Source organism: Astatotilapia calliptera, chromosome 22 (genome assembly GCF_964374335.1).
Source record: "Astatotilapia calliptera chromosome 22, fAstCal68.1, whole genome shotgun sequence".
Taxonomy (NCBI): Eukaryota; Metazoa; Chordata; class Actinopteri; order Cichliformes; family Cichlidae; genus Astatotilapia; species Astatotilapia calliptera.
In genome coordinates this window covers 21,733,762-21,751,163 of record NC_137442.1, presented here as the reverse complement: position 1 = coordinate 21,751,163, position 17,402 = coordinate 21,733,762, and the positions used below count along the sequence as shown (strand labels likewise).

The 17,402-nt window shown below is 42.6% G+C and overlaps 2 protein-coding genes across 2 annotated transcripts; both read left to right on the top strand.

Annotated features, from left to right (window-relative positions):
- The first annotated feature begins 3,467 nt into the window (after nucleotides 1-3,467).
- npvf (neuropeptide VF precursor) lies at nucleotides 3,468-5,113 on the top strand. The gene is made up of 3 exons (XM_026156932.2): nucleotides 3,468-3,760; nucleotides 4,221-4,597; nucleotides 4,709-5,113. The coding sequence occupies exons 1-3, from the start codon at nucleotides 3,596-3,598 to the stop codon at nucleotides 4,776-4,778; spliced, it is 612 nt and encodes a 203-aa protein (XP_026012717.2). The 5' UTR covers nucleotides 3,468-3,595; the 3' UTR covers nucleotides 4,779-5,113.
- A 4,232-nt stretch (nucleotides 5,114-9,345) lies between these two features.
- On the top strand, nucleotides 9,346-17,389 carry LOC113014744 (uncharacterized). Its single transcript, XM_026156458.2, has 18 exons — nucleotides 9,346-10,190; nucleotides 10,768-10,888; nucleotides 10,967-11,076; nucleotides 11,190-11,309; nucleotides 11,542-11,586; nucleotides 11,758-11,784; nucleotides 12,603-12,674; nucleotides 12,776-12,838; nucleotides 12,928-12,954; nucleotides 13,054-13,098; nucleotides 13,264-13,299; nucleotides 13,378-13,458; nucleotides 13,627-13,723; nucleotides 13,823-13,962; nucleotides 14,140-14,259; nucleotides 14,496-14,625; nucleotides 15,140-15,242; nucleotides 16,507-17,389. Exons 2-18 carry the CDS (start codon nucleotides 10,786-10,788, stop codon nucleotides 16,574-16,576), a joined length of 1,389 nt encoding a protein of 462 aa, XP_026012243.1. The 5' UTR covers nucleotides 9,346-10,190; nucleotides 10,768-10,785; the 3' UTR covers nucleotides 16,577-17,389.
- The last annotated feature ends 13 nt before the right edge of the window (nucleotides 17,390-17,402 follow it).

Genomic DNA, 17,402 nt, shown 5'->3' with positions numbered 1-17,402 from the left:
TGGTGGGGGAGATTGTCACATCTTGCAGGAGCTTTCCTCTCCTCAGGAGCTCCCTCTGCAGGAGGGGGAGATACAGGAGAGGTGGAGGAAGATCTCAGCCTGGGTGTTTATTGTCTTATGTAGTCTGGAAGATGAGTGGATGGTGGGGTGGGTGCAGTTTTCTCTGTGGTGGGGTTGGGTGGACTGTTCCGGGCTCTGTGGGGCCGGGAGGCGCTGCTGCACTGGGCCCGGTCTGGATGGGCCTGAGCCCCCTTTCCCTGGCAGGTCGCGGAGTATGGGGGTGCCTACTGGGGTCAGCGGGGGAGCTGGCCCCAGGGAGGGGTCACTTGCCCCTCCCTTCCTTCCCTCCCCATCTCCAGCTGCCTCCCTCTTCCCGCTCCACCACAACCACCCACACATGCAGGACCTTGGAGTAGGGGTGTGTCACCAGGGTGCAGAGGAGGCTACCCCCCCCCCCCCCCCTCTGTCCCCTTCTGGCTGCCTCTGCCTCAATTTTATCCCACAACTTAGACATTCACATTACTCACACTCTCATTACACATACATATAGGATCTTGGGGGTGGGCACGATACACGGAGTCCAAAGTACCATCAGGGTATACACCCCACCCCTGGCGTCGTTTCCCACCTCTCAATTTTAAATACACGTAGACATTGAGGGCTAGCAGGAGGGACCATGCGCTTACCTGCTGCTCTCTGGCAGGTAGCTCCATGCCCTCCTGGGTTTTAAATGCACCTTAGAACACACATGCATCAACACTACAATGAGCGGGTGGAGGGAGGTTTGGAGTCTTCTCTCACCCACATTCTCTGCGACCTGCTGGAGCGGGGGGGCTAGGAGGAGGAGTTGGCCGTCCGACTGCGGTCTGGATTGTGGGGCCTTCCTGCTGCTGCGGAGTCGGGGCGGTCTGCCTCCCCCCACCGCAGGGAAAAGGGTAACACCACCAGGGTCTGGGTGCAGTTCCCCCCTCCAGGGGCAAGGGTACCTAGACCCGGTTTGTAGAGTACGCTTGGGGAGTGTGATCGTGTGTACAACGTCTCTTTATGTCTGTCTCCACGTTGGTTGAGTGTGGAGTAAGTGCATATGAGAGCATGAGGGTGGGAATGGATGTTTGTGTCTGTGTGTGCCTGTATGTCTGTGTCTATATGTCAGGTTGGGTGTCAGGCGCCACCTCTCTGGGGACATCTCAGGCCCTCCAAGGTTTGGAGGGCTATCTCCCCCTACCACCACTTCCCCTGCCAGTGACGGACTCCCTCAGACATCGGTGCGTTGGTGGTTCTTTGTGTCTGGGGATGGGCGTCCAGGTACACACCGGCTCACTCCTTGGCGGCCGCTTATCTGGGCCTGGAGCCTGGGGCTCGCTCGGGCCACTTTGGAGGTGGGGTGCCCCCGGCCTCTCAGCCTGGGGCTCGGTCACTCAGGCACGGCTGGCTGCCAGCGGAGCTCACGGGCGCGTCACTGCAACTCCCCCTGGCTTCTGCTCCGCGGCTGCTGAGTGAGCCCTCATCTGGGACTCTCCTCAGCTCTTTCTGGGACAGTGGCGCGGCTGCCCCTCTGTTGGTCTTCCTTGGTCTCTTGTGTTCTGGGGGCCTCTGGATGTCTGGAGTTTTGATCTCCTCCACACCTGCTTCATGCCCTGGAGGACGGGGCTGTGGCCCCCCCACACCCTCTAGCAGATCATTACATGAAGGAACCTTTTAAAAAACAAAAAACAAGCGCGTCCATGCTCACAGGTGTACACACGGGTGATCACACCCACAAACTACACCCTTTTTGGCTCCTACCTCAAAGCACACTGTGTTCTGTTGATCTTATGTGCTGCACAATAATGTTTAATATTTAGTATTTACTGTCATATTCCCATATATCATTGTTATGTTGTTTATTCTATTACTCTTGTTCTCTTCTGCTTGTTTTCTTTTTTCTTTCTCAGCAAGTGATCCAGGTGATTGATATATGCATTTTTTTTCTCTGCCCGTTCTGTTGGTTTATGTTTTTTGCCCTTCTCCCCCGTCCCTCTTCTCAGCTGTTTCTCTTTCCCTCTTTCTTTCTCCCCTTCTTTCCCCCAGTCAAGTCTGTCCCGTATTCAGTAAGTGAAAATAAAATAAACAATAAAAGGTGAATCAAATGGACCATTACGGCAAGGCTGGGATGGTCAATTTGGTAAAGTAAATCCGTTGGGCATCTTTGTTTGCCTTTAGACAACAATTCTGATGGCAAAAGAGCCAAACGGGACAGGCAAAAAAAAAAAAAAAGTTTTAAAATAGACTGAGGAAAAGTGTAAAAACAGCGTTAGAGTCAGACAAATCAAAATTTGAAATTCTTATTGGAAAAATATGGATGCTGCATCCTCCAGACTAAAGAGAGGAAGAACCATTAGGTTTGTTATCAATGTTCAAAAGCTTCCATCTCAGATTTTACAGGGATGCACTAGTACCTATGGAATTAGCAGCTTGCAGGTGTCTGCATCTTTTAGAGCAGCATACGTTCCCATCAGAGAAGGCCTTGCATATTTCAGCAAGACAATGCTGAACCGCATCCTGCATCTATTAAAACAGCATGGCTTCATAGGAGAAGAGTCCAAGTGCTGAATTGGAGTCCAGATGTTTCACTAACTGAAAGCGTGTGAGGCATTATGAAATAAAAATAAAAAATAAAAAAAAGCAGCAGCTGGTCTCCTCAGGTCCCGTTCATGGACTGGGATGCTACACAGTGGGAAATATGGCCCTGTCCCAGTGCTTTCAAGAACTGCTGCAGCTATTCAATTCAAATTGATTTAATTTTTTTTTTGATTGTTTTCTTAAAACGGTACACTTTTTCACTTTCAACATTTTATATATTTTAAAATATGTCTTCATGAGATTTGCAAGTTATTGCATGTTTTTTTCTGCTTCTTGTTTTGTTTTGTTTTGGCTTGGTTTTTTATTTTTTTATTTTTTTTATTATTTTTGGACATATTACACAGCATCCCAACTACTTCAGAACTGCGTTTGTAGATGCGTAGACCAAGGTGTTTCTTATAAATATCACATTTTTTTTAAAAAACATATAGAATAATTTAATATAATAATTCAAACTAACTGAATTTTCAATAACTTGAATAAAATTATAATTGCTCTTATTTTTCTCAGGCCGTCGTTTCATACATGGTTATTTACATGCACGTAAATGTAAACATTTTAGTTACACTGTAAAGAAAACTTACAAGAAATCCTTACAAAAATGAATGTTTTGTTCTGGCTCACTGTAAATCAAATTGTGATGCTAAAAATGTGATATGTGGTATCTTTGTTGAACACCTGTTTTTGCTTCCTGTCAACTTCCTGCTTTCAACCAAACTAAACCGAAAACACGCTGACTGGTTCATTCAGCAGCCTAATTAGGACATACATACCTCCTCAAACATATCCTTCAGAGAAGGATAATTAGTAGGGTCAGGAATTTCCTCCTGTTAAATTAGGCTGAAGATGTATGTGCATGTGTTTGACTGTCTTCATCACACACCGCCAGTGACGCATGCTTTCAGGGACCTTTAATACCTGCAGACACTGTGGTAACCATATGTCCTCAGGCTGCTCAGAGAAGTTGTGAAATATGGTTGTTAATATGTTGGTAACAATGATACTGTCTGCGCTCCTGATGCTGCGGGGTCTTGGAGGGTCTGATGTACACGTCTTTGGGAAATTGGTCCGCAGCGGTAAAAACTTGCTCAGCAGCAATGACGGCACATATTCTGTGAGGAAACAGCCGCACCAAGAGGTAAGAAATAATTAGACCCATAACTTGTTAGTAAATGAGTAAAACATGTTTTGTGAACTGATTTAACATTTCAGAAATTGGTTAAAGTGTGAAAACCTCAAATAATCTTCAATTTCTTGAGCTTAAAAATTTAACCATATGGTAATTTTAGCTGATGTACAAGATTGTTAAATGAATAGCTGAGCAGATTTTAAATAAGGCAACTCAAATAGATCATCTTGGGCTCTCCAAAATTAGCTTTTGCAGACATTGTTTCACTTTTTTGCAGAAAAATATGGGGTATGAGCATAACCTGTGGTGGCAACTAATGATTGCTTTTGCTGTGAACAAAAAAATTTTTTTAATGAATGTGAGAAAAAAATGCCCTTGACCCAGTAGTGAACCAGCAATTGTTTGGCTTGCAAAACTACTGAAACAGTGCATTATGTGCATTATATTTCATCTGATCTCTTGTTTCTAGACTAAAAATAAAATCCACAGGAGCTTAGATCTCGAGAGCTTCAATATACACGTGGCTCCCACCACCAGCAAATTCAGCCTCCCGACCATCGTCAGGTTCTATCCGCCCACTGTCAAACCCCTCCACCAGCACGCCAACATGCCATTGCGCTTTGGGAGACAGAGTCATCCCAGTGATGAAAGGACACCAAACTCCTCTCCCAACCTGCCCCAGAGGTTTGGAAGATCCTGGGTGGCAATTCGAGTGTGTGCAGAGTGCCCGAGCATCAGACGAGCACCGAACCAAGTGCTGTCTCAAAGATTTGAGAGGAATAGTCCCTACTGGAAGCTTCTGAGGACTGTTGCCATTGAACAGTTATTAAACACTGGCTTGCACTGGTAGGTAAATGATGTTCTTAATGGTTTATCTATCTTCAACCTCGGGTGCACTCCTGAGAAGGGATGGGTGTCTCATTGTGCATTTGCAAACAGTGTGCTTTGTTCCTACAGGGCTGAAAACTTTGATTCAACAACTACCTCAGATGAAGAAACAGAGCTGGAAGAAAAAAAGAGTAAATAGTGATTTTTGTCTATAGGGCTCTGTAGGATGTAAATATCAACATTTCTTTATTTTACTGTATAAACAAGTGCTTAAAGTGAAACATTTGAGGAAAATCTTGTATGTCTCTTTAAATAAAGTTACACATATTGTGATGGAAAGCAAATTTTCATATTTCATACTAAGTCACAGAAATTTTTCTCTTACATCTGACTTGACTTTGCACAGTTGACCTAGCAACGGTCATGAGCAATGTTTAAACCTCAGCCCTGCAATCACAAACTGTTCCGTCCTGATCCAAAGGAGTGTCAGTGGGCTGTGCCATTGGGAATAAAACTGATTTACACAAACATTAATATCCTGTGATGGTGGTCCATTCCTCCAGCTAATGCTGTGATTATCTCAGACATTGTTTAAATTTTTTTTCATCAGTTTTGCTTTTCAGTACTTCTTTGGAAAAATCATTTTATTGTTGAATTTTTTTTTAACCTTGCAGTTAACTATGTTAGCACCCGGCATCCACTGAAACCCTGCCGATACAGGAGCAACTTTACGGCATGTGATCCTGCAGTTCAGTGATAAACCACAAGGGGGAGACAAAAACCCAATCAAAGTGGCCACTGTGATCTTTCTGCTCAGCCTCTAGTTTGAAAATTTATTCACTTTTTTCATAATAATTCCAGTAAATATATATTTAATAAAGAAAATATGCTTCCTTGTCTTCCTATAGTGGCGTGTAAATAAACTCCTCGTGTCCTGGAAACCACCAACTATATATGTACGTACTCTGTCAGTAGTGGGGGTATATCAGGGTAATATGTACTATTTCAATGGCCAAAGAGGTTAGAATACTGGTGATTGGTGCAATATCATGAGATAGTTTTAAAAAAAACCTTCTGACATTTTGTATTCAGTGTTTTGTATATCAGTGGCTAGGTTGATGTGGAGGTTAGCGCTGTCACCTCACTGCAAGAATTCAAACCTTCTCAGGGACTTTGTTGGGTTTTCCTCTGGATTCAGTGTAAGTGTGGGGTTAACTGCTTTCTAAGCTGGTTGTAGATGCAGATGTGAGATAGAAAATACTTTGAGAAAAAGTAAATAAACATAACTTGCAATAGCATTAAAGAAAGTATGGCTATCCCGTAGCCAGTTTTACACCCTTTGCATTAGAGCCTTAGCTGGATAACACAACAAATAAAAAAATCTGTTGGCTGGCCTGGACAGTGTGGTTTTTAACAGATGAAAATGAGGAGCTGTGTTTATAAATCCATTATGGTTGCATAATGGTGACAAATGCATTTTAACCTGCAGATGAACCTTCAAACTGCAAGTGGGGATCACTGTAAAAATAGATTTCATAGAGGTGTTTATCAAAAGGAAAATTTATACTTTGTAAGTCTATCTAACACTTTAAAGAGTTATCTTACAAAACAGAAGGCTTATAGGGAAGGAAGTCCACATTAAAGCAAGGCAGTTGTGTTTCTTTAAAATCTTTATTCAATTAATGTAATTTCTTAAGTTCGAGCAGACAATTGCATTACTGTTAGTATTACAGAGTAAAGCAGGGAAGTTAACACATAAAACATTAAGCACACAGAAAACTCACACACTCCCACTGTTTCCTTAGTACTGTGCATCCTGTACTGCGGGCACTATCACTTTGTTAGATAAAACTCTTTATGTCATCCACCGGTTAAAAATTCATTCACACCTTTCTTGATTCACTGGAATGATTCTGAAAATAGTGATACTGATTTTGTTACTCCAGACTGAGGGAAAATGTGACCACCTTGGTTGTGTTTGGTCTCCCTCTAGTGGCCAATCATTGTACCGAATGAATGTCCTACTGAACCACTGCATAGTCAACCACCCCCATTATAAATTTGAGATCTTACTTTCTGAGCTTCAAACTATCCGGCGCAACGCTGAAGCTGAAGCTGAAGCTAAACACTGAACTTCTGTCCAGAGGTATTTCAGCCACAGTCCAATATCTGCAAGTTTTCCCTTTTGTTTATTAACTGTTCATTTATTTGTTTTTTATGTGTTTTTTTGGAGGATAAATGATGGCATAAATCTTTTCTCACTTTGACTTTTTAGCAAAAGCGAGTCAATCTTCCTGTTAAATAAACTATTTTAGATTTTTTTTTCTTTTAAACTTGTTTTTTTTTTGTTTGTTTTTTTGTTTTTTTGTTTTTTTACATGTTTTTGTTCCCAGAACATCTTGTTCCACATTTCATAACTTGTGCATTAACAGCCTGGAAGTTGGTGAGTGGTTTTTTTGACTCTGGGCTACTGTTACATGTAAATATTTGTGTAGTATATTTCCACTCGCTTCATATGTTACTAGTTTGGGTGTGACTCATTCCAGGTTGCACACTTCGCTTGTGTCTCCTCCCAGCCACTGGTAATGGGGGATGTCAAGAAAGGAAAGAAAGTGTTTGTGCAGAAATGCTCCCAGTGCCGCACAGTGGGAAAGGGGGAGAGCCACAAGGTGGGGCCCAACCTGTGGGGACTGTTTGGAAGGCAGACAGGGCAAGCACCTGGCTACTCCTATACACAGGCCAACATTGATACAGGTACCATTGCTGTGCAGAACTCACCTTGGTTAGACTGACAGATTGATTGATCTCCATGCATCTCAGCTTTGTGAAGCTTTGTGTCTGAGTCTTTTCTATGTGAAAAGATGCAAATCAGATTGGTGGAAAATTAAAGCGGAGTGAATAAGCCAGTGCTAGCTTCTTCTGTGAAAAAGTCAATCATAATCAATCTATCCTCTAAGAACTATTTCTTCATCTTCAGCTGCTCCCTTTAGGGGTCGCTACAGTGAATCATCTGCCTCCATCTCATTCTATCCCTCAGCATCATTTTTCTTTTATGCCATCCCCCTGCATGTCCTCACTACATCCACAAATCTCCTCCGCAGTCTTCATCGTCTTCATATTCAACATCCTGACAGAACAAACCTTCATAATCTTATAAATTTCAGTAGAGCTTTGAATGTGAATTGTAATCTGCATTTTAACTCTTCTGTACTGGAATTTATGGGAGTTTTCCCTTGGAGTGCTCAGTAGTGTGTATATTTCTGCTATAATATTAAGAAAGGATATGTTTCCCATACCTGATGGCCAGAGCAGCAGGCCTGAACAGGTAGCACAGTAGCCAGCATTCTTCTCCGATTCACCGATTTTAATCTCAAAGAATTAATTTAATTATTGTGTTTTCTTTTTTAGATATTGTATGGGATGAAGACACAGAAAATCCAAAAAAGTACATTCCAGGCACCAAGATGATCTTCAGTGGCATCAGAAAGAAAAAAGAGAGAAAGGATATTATAGACTATTTAAAAGAAGCTTATGAGGCGCATAAACTACTGCTGATCGATGCTTGTGTGGAACATTGTTAGAACTTTGTTTTCTGTTAACACATAAGTGTTTTCTGTTTAGATGTATCAATTTGGGCAGGCTTTGTGTAAGAGGTTTTTAATCATCTTTTCAAACCACTGGGTGTTACAGACTTCGATCGTTACAGTGCTGCTCTTTACTTTCACTGAATTCATTTCTGTTTTTGTTTCTGTTCTGTGTTTTTTATGGATAGTATGGTCAACAAATAGATTGCTGTTGTATTTTTAAAAACATAAGAGAATAAGGAACAATGTAAAGTGCTTAGATTACTTTAACAGGCCTCATTCTTTATACTGAGTTAGCATGCTATTTTACATTTGCCAAACACCATTGACTTTGACCTTGTAGTGTTTAGTTAATCTTATATTAAATTTTTGCATAAAAACACAGCTGGTGTGATTTTTTAAGGTTGCCATTTATTTTCTTGAAGCACTGCTTTGTTTTTAATATGTTTGGCTTCACCACACAGCACTAGGATTCTAGCAGACAAAATTTTAGATTGAGACACTAATAATATATTCATAGAGCATATAGTTTTGAAGGACAAATTACTTTGCACCAACAGCCAACAGCTATCCTGAATCCTCTGGGTTTAAGATTACAGACGGATAAAAGTGAGCGGAGAGAGCAAATGAGTTAAGTTTGTCCAGCAGGTGTCTATCCTCCAGCAGTCCTCTGCTGGCTCCTCCATCACACACTGCTCATTATCACTGCACATCCTGATTACTATCAGTGATTTTGCCCTTTTCTCCTTTCTCCTCCCAAACTATGTGGATCAGACAACCACCCCCACAGGCAATTGATGATCAGGATCTATTCCTAAGGAAGTTTACATACTTCACTGGGTGCAGCAAAAAATGAGAGATTTTTTATCAGTTAGTTGTGGTGAGTACGGTGTACCTTACTGGGGGAGCAGCATCAGAGCTAGTGACACCAAATGACTGAATATACTAATCACAAAGGCTGGCTCTGTGATTGACTGCAAATTGGACACTTTTGAAGATGTGGTGGTGAGGAGATCATTGAACTATCTGCTATCCATTATGGAAAATCTTGGCCACCCGCTCCACCACTTACTAGACAGGCACCTGCTCTAACAGATTGCAAGTCTGGTAAAGTGTCTTGCACCAGGCCCTATTTGTCTAGCTGTCTATTTTCCTTTGTAATCTTTGAGCTTGCTTTCCCATCTGGCAGGGTGGATGAAGTGCAGCCAGACACGAGTTGCTTACTCGTGTCTGGCATCCAAATAAAAAAAAACATCCAAATAAAAGTTTTTATTAACACATAACATATTTCCTGCAGTATCCGAAGCAGCATTGCGTCTTATTTTTCATCTTTATATACAAAATAGTGCAATTTAATCGGACAACCAAAGTGTTAATTGGTAAAAAAGATAAAGATAAAATCCACGTTACAAACAATTATCACCAATAGGCTCGATCAATCAGCTGTTAGTGAAACTTTATTTTATTTTATTTTATTTTATTTTATTTTATTTTATTTTATTTTATTTTATTTTATTTTATTTTATTTTATTTTATTTTGTTTTATTTTATTAAACGGACAAAGGTATCCAGCAGAGGGCGCCATTACTCCAATAAAGAGCTCACCACTGAGGACGCAGAACGTGCCAGGCCAGTGCAGGCACGCGCAAACTTAAATTGCGTTATGCGGCCAGCTGTCCTGAACCCGATCCAGATGACACAACAGTAAATGGTCCCGCGATCCACGCCCGCTGGGAGCTGAACAGCACACCGCCGTGTCTGCTCCACTCAGTGGCTTCTCTCTCTGATGGGCTCTGAGGAGCGCCAAGAGAAAAAACAAACGGTCCTCTGAGCTGCAATTGTGTTGTTATTGACCGGCGGTGAAGAAGCGGGTCGATAAGTGGATCGGATTTATTAGCTCTCCAGATTGGCTACACAAATGTCAGAGGAGCCACAGTACTCGGGACTGCACAGCGCGCATCTCATTTAGACGAAAGGAGCGCCGGACGGCGTGTCTACAACAAGTGCGGCGCAATTTCGAGCTGAAGGTAAAGAGATCGCGCAAATGAAATCCACGGGATGACATTTATTAGTGGTTTAGGGCTGTGGTGTCGTTTCGACAGCATGTACTGTTTAATCAATAGGCTGCGAGAAGAAGAAGTGAGCGCCAGTGGCGATGTGATATGGAGTGACACGTGAGCCTTTATCAGCATCTTTATGCAAAGCCACCCTCTTTCTCTCTCTCCCTCCTGTTATTGACCTGCATTGACCGCATGCAGTGTGAGCGTGTTAAAATGGTTTGTGTGAATGAATCTTACTATTGTTGACAAGCAGTGGCCTCCCCTCTGTCTAATTCTGGCACAGAGGGTGGGTAGGTGATGGTGGTAGTGGTGGTGCATGGCTGGAATTACAGCGGTGTTTAAATCTGCTGCAGTGTGGAGCTGCAACAAGTTTATGATGCTATAAGGAGAGAGAGAGAGAGGCTTTAGTGGACTGAAGTGATGAAATAGTGACACCCTCAAGAGGGAATAAGGAAAAGTGACAGGTGCCAACTACTGCAGTAAGCTCAGGGAACAGAAATAGAGTGTACTGTGTGTATAATCGGCTGCCCTGTGTGCGTTTTAGGAAAAGTAATCCAGCAGCATGGACCTGGAGAATATTGCAGTTACCTTTCTCATCCTTCTGTCTCCTGCGTGGGCCTCATCTCATCACTCCTATATGGACGCCATCCTCTCAGCCCGCTCAGGTAAGTCCAGCTTTGCGTGTGTGTGTGTGTGCATGTTCCACTCCATTTGATGCGCACTGCTCTCTTTTTTCCTCTCAGGCTTCAGGTTCCTGGCCGAGCCGATGAGGTTTGACCCCTGTTGTCTCATGTCACCTCCTCCACCACCACTCTTCCCTCCTCCGCCTCAGCTTTGGAAGAGGGTCAGCCCTGTACGTCTTCACAAACACACCTGTTTCTATACAGCCTCCCCTACCTGCCCGATGTAGGCCACTGACTTAAAAAGAACTTTCTCTCTGATTGTGTGTTTACTGATCAAATGAAGGACAGCAACAGCCTGTTGGAGCCGAGTGTTTTCGGAGGGGAGGTGCAGATAAAACCAAAGCCTGTGATACCAGGATGTCCGCCTGGACCTCCGGGTCCTCCAGGTCCGACTGGCCCAGAGGTAAGGCTTTACTTCTAAATAAATAAATAAGCTGCTGCACAAAATCATTCTCTAAAAGCAATTCAGCCCGATTTAGCCACAGAGCATCCACCTGACAGCAAAACCATTCTTAGACAGCAGATGGACATATTGTTAAACAAGCGCAAACCTTTTTAGTATTGATTTTTCTACAAATGTACCATGCTCATTATGGGATATGTGAGATTTATATAAATCTGGTGACATTTTTCAGGGTCATAGTGGATTGCCCGGCATAAGAGGACCAAAGGGAGAGAAGGTGTGTGTGTGTGTGTGTGTGTTTTGAGGGTTTTGTTTGAGGGGTGGGGGTGAGTGAATTATGTCTCTAATGCAGTTTTCTGTAAAAGCATTTGTGTTTGTGTGTGTCCTTGTGCTCTTCTCTGCTCTAACGAGCACCCCATCTCCTGCCCCTCCATTTGTCCTCCTCCAGGGAGAAATTGGACGTCCAGGGTTAAAGGTGAGCTGCTCATCCTCTCCTGCACATCTTGTGCTCCTCAACTCTCTCCGGTCCATCTCGTCATCTTGTCCTTGGTGTAATGGGATCAGGATTTTCCCCACTGTCTGCCTCTATTCTCCCCCCTGGATGCATCCTGGAGCTCTGTGATGTGATTTGTCTATTGATGTGCTCAGAATATCCTCTGCAGCTGCTAAATGGGTTCTGCTGCATTAGTCCCAGAAGATGCTCGTCCTGCAGCAAACTTTGATCCCGTTGTCCCCTCACCTTGCTGTTCCTTTTTTCTCCTCTGCTCCGGCTTCCTCTCTCCGTATTTCTTTTTCCTTGGCCTTGCTCCAGTAGCTCTCGTACCAAACTCTAGTCCTGCTGATCCAGCCTCTCCAGCACTCTACTTCTCTACTTTAATCACTCTAAGTGCCTTTGCTCTTCGTGATAAATCACTCCACACACATACACACACACACACACAGCAGGTCCGTAGAGTCTCTACAGGCTGCGGTTTTAATGAAAGGCAGTTAAATGAAAGCACATTGCTTAGCATGGCAGCAGCTCTGCAATGCTTGTCCGGGTGTCACGGAGATGTTCGGCTGTTGTCTATCATGTTTGGCTCTTTTGCCCAGAACCCAGATTGATTAGGCTTTCATTCCCGTCCAGTAATTTGCAGTGCTTCTAGAGCGGAGTCTGAGTTGGAGGTCGGACTCTAAATGAGTTTGCAGCAAAATTCTTCGTGCAGTTTTAGAGTAGACGAGCAGCTTTTTGTGTTCACATCACTTTTACTGAAGCGGGCAGAGAAACTGTTACTGGTATTGATGTTTTTGTAGGGTCGTACTGGAGCTCCAGGCCTGCCAGGCAAACAAGGAATTCCAGGATGGCCTGGCCCACAGGGGCCCAAGGTAAGTGTCATGACTCTTCCTCCAGGCACAGACACATTTTTGGGTGCATTTTGTTTTTTACTCCTGACACCTGAAATACATCTAGTTGTATTTTTTCTCAGGGTGAGAAAGGGGACCCCGGACTCATGGGATTACCAGGACTGAGGGGACCACCTGGAATAAAGGTTAGTGGCATGTTTACAGGACTACCTGTTTGATTCTTATTAAGCTTTCTCTCTCTGATGTACTCTTGTCTCTTACTCTGTCTTTTCAGGGTTTACGTGGTTACAAAGGGGAGAAGGCAAGTTCTGTGTCACATCCTCTAACTAACTGCTCTTACTAAAAAAGTGTCATATCCACATTTTCTCTTTCTCCCCTCGCCCCAATTCTTTTTTATAAGGGAGCTCGAGGCGATCCTGGACCAGTAGGCCTAAAAGGCGATAAGGTTTGATACACTCCCTTTTTTTTAAATTTAAAATTCAAATGATTTCAGACCTTTTTCTTGGTATGGCTGTTTCAGAGTCCAAATAAATTACTGTTAAGTATTTCATATACATGTTATGATAAAGTCAGTGTTCTCACAACAAGCTCCCATTCTGTCTCTGAACAGGGTTCAATTGGTTTGCCTGGGATGCTTGGACAGAAGGTAAGAGTAATTAAAGACTTAAGAAGATGAAAGATTTGCTTTTTATCCAGTTATTCCTCAATTTTGCTTCTCTCAAAGGGCGAAAAAGGACCAAAGGGAGAGCCAGGAACATCAGGGAAGAGAGGACCGACTGGGCGTCCGGGGAAGAGAGGCAAACAGGTGAAAAAAAGAAACGTTCTTAAAACAGTTTTGGAAAATATAGCCAGTGAAGTGGGGTCTTTTACCTCACACACACACTCACTGATGCTGTTCCCATTGATTAGCACTTTTTTTTTTTTTGCATATTTGCTTTGTAATCTACTTTCTGGTATTTTATAATTTGCACAGGGTATGAAGGGCCAGACTGGGGCCACTGGATTGATGGGCCCTCCCGGACCTCCAGGTCCTACTGGCCACCCTGGGCCACCTGGTCCTCCTGCATCAGGTATAGTAGCTCACAGACATGACCCAATCAGAAGCAGTATCCCACTGGCTGCTTGTGTGTTATCCAAGTTTATTTTTGTAAACTATGTGTTTCTTATAGGTCTCTATCTAGTAGGGGAAAAGGGGGATAAGGGTCTTCCTGGTCCACCGGGTCACTGTAATTGTGAAGGTGCTCTCGGACCAAATAATGCTCCTTTTGGAAGTTACACACAGCGGCGGAGTGGAAATAAAGTCACAGCGGTAAAACCACATCCTGTCACAATACTGTTATTGAGTATTTAAATTGGCATGCTTTCACTGATCAGTGTGTGTGTGTGTGTGTGTGTGTGTGTGTGTGTGTGTGTGTGTGTGTGTGTGTGTGTGTGTGTGTGTGTGTGTGTGTGTGTGTGTGTGTGTGTGTTTCATATTCACCACAAGATATTTGTGGTAAACAGTGAGGAGGAGATGGACCATCTACAACAAGAGAATGCAATAGCATTCAGGAAGGATCAGAGGATGCTTTATTTTAAAGACAAAGATGGATGGAAGCCCATACAGGTAATTTCAAAGCATTTGCAGCACTGAGCAGCAGCAAGTCAACTGTATGACTATATGTACTGATGAAGGCAACGGTATGAGGCTGAAAGCGCTAGAAGAAAGTGGGGGTTTTTTGTAGATGGTACACAAAAGCTTTCCAGAAAATAAACTGCAACTTTAGCCTCAATGCTTTGATATCTTACATGCAAACCACTAGACTCAGAGGAAGTTGGAGCTTGTTCTTTCAATTTTTCTAGCCCTTCCAGCCATACCAGTCTACTGAGAAAGTCCCAGACAGAGTTGGCGTGTGTGGAGATGGAAAGGTGCAAGCCCAGCACGGAGAGGAGTGTGATGATGGAAACCAGATTGTCACAGATTCTTGCCTCAGTGAGTTCCGTGTTTGCTTTGTTAACTTGCACACCTGCAGAAATAGCCTGTAGAGGTTGAAATCTCATATAATGCAAGATGTCCCATTTTGCTTATGTTTCTTTATCTCTTACAAATATCCAGCTTATGTGAATTTAGCTGAAACTGCTTTTCATTTGTCTAAATTAAAAAAAAAAAAAGAGTCTCCAACTGTAAAGTAGATTGGTTTTGCTGCTGATGAGGTACCCTGCAGAGCATAACTCCAGTACACCACAGAGTCTGATCCCACATGGCATAGGATGAAAGCTAGTAAGCACTGTGAGACCTTTCCTTGATCTTTCATTAATCTCAACCCCCCTCTTTTTTCTGCTGCCATCCTCTCCCTACTCTCTGCTTCTGTTCAATTAAATTAGCAAGAAAATGCTGTATTGGCATCACTGAAGCAGACTGCAGTGCCAAAGAAATTAGTAATGTCTTCTCTCTCCCTACCCTCCTCTGCCTCCTGCTGTCTCTCACCTCCTTTCCCTTGTGACAGACTGTAAGTGGGCCTACTGTGGAGATGGCTACAGGCACGAAGGAATAGAGGAGTGCGATGGAAAAGACTTTGGTTACCAGACCTGCAAGTCTTATCTCCCTGGGTATGTTCACAGACAGCTCTCAGAACACAAATGTAGAGTCCATTCATTTAGACTTGCTCCAGAGACCAGATAACTCAAGATGAATCCATTAAAGTGTCAAAAACTGCATTTCTAATATGGGACTCTGTGAGGACGGACTATTTGGAGCCATTTTCACATGGCCATTTGAGAAACTGACGTTTTTGGCACACATTCACGTTGATTTCAGTTTTCAATCTCAGATTTTGTACTGTGTTAGCAACTAGTGAGCTAGTTACTGCATCATCTTTTGTCTTCTTGCAGTGTAGTAATCAGTGTTAGGGTGACGTAGTGAAATTTAAACATGTTTTGTGAGCAGCACAGTTTGAAACAGTCCGCTGGCCGGGCCTTTCTACATGGAGTTTGCATGTTCTCTGCAGCTACTCTGGGTCGTCCCACAGTCCAGAGACATGCACGGATTAGGTTAACTGGCAATTCTAAATTGGCCCTGGGTGTGAATGTGATTGTGAACAGTTGCCTGCCTCTCTCTGTTAGCCCTGCAATAGACTGTCCAAGTTGTACACAGCTGGTATATGCTCAAACCCGTGACGTAACACAGTATATCTCATTTCTATATCATAGCAAAAGCACAGTTTGGGGTTTTCAGTGCCGTACTTTATTTAGGCCAGGATTTCTGTGAGTCCTGACTTTAAAAAATATAAAACATAAAATGTTATTAGTGAGCCATAAAGATGCTCACATGCAGATTTTTTGTTTTTTAACATGTTTTTAACTCCTTTTTATGGACTATGATGGCATCATAATTTCTTATATAGTTAAGAACCTTCAGCGGCCTAAAATACACATGTGTGACAAGTTCAGTTGCTCAGCTCCTGGGTCGTCTACAGCGAAGAAAGTTCAACATACCCAGATTGTCTGATGTGGATTCACTAAATGCAGCGCTGCTTTAAAAAGGACAAAAGCCAAAAGATTAATTTTGAACCACCTAAACAAAACACAGGGTTAACCCTGAAGTTAAGGATAAGCCAAAATCCTGCTTTGTAAAACAAGCCTCTGTTGGTATAGGAGGAGTTTGCAGACAAAGATACAAACAAATACAGAGAGAGAGTTTTTGTAAGTATAGTAAGTGTTACTGTATGAATATAAGAGCTCATCTAATGGTGGGTCTGCTTTGAGAAATAAGTCAGTATGCTTATCTTCCAAAAATAGTCCACTCACGATAACTGTAAGACAATGCAGCGCATCAATTGCACGTATTACAAACCAGTTTTTGTGTCTCCTGCAGGTCCTTTGGGCATCTCAAATGCACCGACTCATGCCTCATTGATTCTACTGGCTGCAAGTACTTCACCTGAATTCAGAGGTTTGAAAACAGCCTCAGTGGATCTTTGCAAATCCTCTTGATGATCATTGTGATCAAAGGGATTGTACTTCAGATTTCAACTGAAGTCTCACCACTTTAAAAAAAAAAAAATTAATTAATTAATAAATAAACGACAGACTGAGAAAGAGTAGTTAAGGGAAGCTCTTGTGCCTGTTCTGAGCCACGAAAGGTCACGGGAGGTGTAATCTCTAATTGACCTCAGAAAACAGCTCTTTGCTAGTGTCACTTCATCGGCTGCAGCACTGTTACGGACACTAGAACTGTTGGGAAACATTTTAATGATTTCATGTTTGTATCATACGAAATAGTTGTGTATGACTTGCTGACTGTTAATGCAGAAATAATCTGTGTTATAAAGCACTTTTTAATATGAAAAAGATATAGAGATATATGTACTGTAGTATACAAATCAGGGGTGTGTAAGTGTGTTTATTCCTGTGCAATATATTACAAAAAAATGCAGTATATTGATGAAGTGCAATGCTGTCATATTGCATGTAAATGTGTTTTTTTAGTGCACGACAGACCGCTTTAACCAATGCTGTAAATATCCAAGCCAAAGTGAGGCCTTTTAGAAATGAATGTCCAAATAACTCAGATGGAAGAGATGGGAAAAAATGAATGTCATCCAAAAAAGGATCATATTTGATTATTGCAGCAGCATGTGGGGGATACATCAAATCATTCATTAAACTGTAATTAGCTGATAATCTGCCTGCATGACTGTACGTTTCATGAAGCACTGTACACTAATAAAGATTCATTCAGATGTTGCCAAAGGAAAGTTGTGAGGGGGA

What these genes read in the sequence shown, in the direction of transcription:
- npvf (XM_026156932.2), top strand. Translation starts at nt 3,596, where the DNA reads ATGGTTGTTAATATGTTGGTAACAATGATACTGTCTGCGCTCCTGATG. An exon ending in GGAAACAGCCGCACCAAGAG is followed by an intron (nt 3,761 to 4,220) that starts GTAAGAAATAAT and finishes TCTTGTTTCTAG; the next exon opens with ACTAAAAATAAAATCCACAG. An exon ending in TTAAACACTGGCTTGCACTG is followed by an intron (nt 4,598 to 4,708) that starts GTAGGTAAATGA and finishes TTGTTCCTACAG; the next exon opens with GGCTGAAAACTTTGATTCAA.
- LOC113014744 (XM_026156458.2), top strand. Translation starts at nt 10,786, where the DNA reads ATGGACCTGGAGAATATTGCAGTTACCTTTCTCATCCTTCTGTCTCCT. An exon ending in TTGGACGTCCAGGGTTAAAG is followed by an intron (nt 11,785 to 12,602) that starts GTGAGCTGCTCA and finishes ATGTTTTTGTAG; the next exon opens with GGTCGTACTGGAGCTCCAGG. An exon ending in GGGGACCACCTGGAATAAAG is followed by an intron (nt 12,839 to 12,927) that starts GTTAGTGGCATG and finishes CTGTCTTTTCAG; the next exon opens with GGTTTACGTGGTTACAAAGG.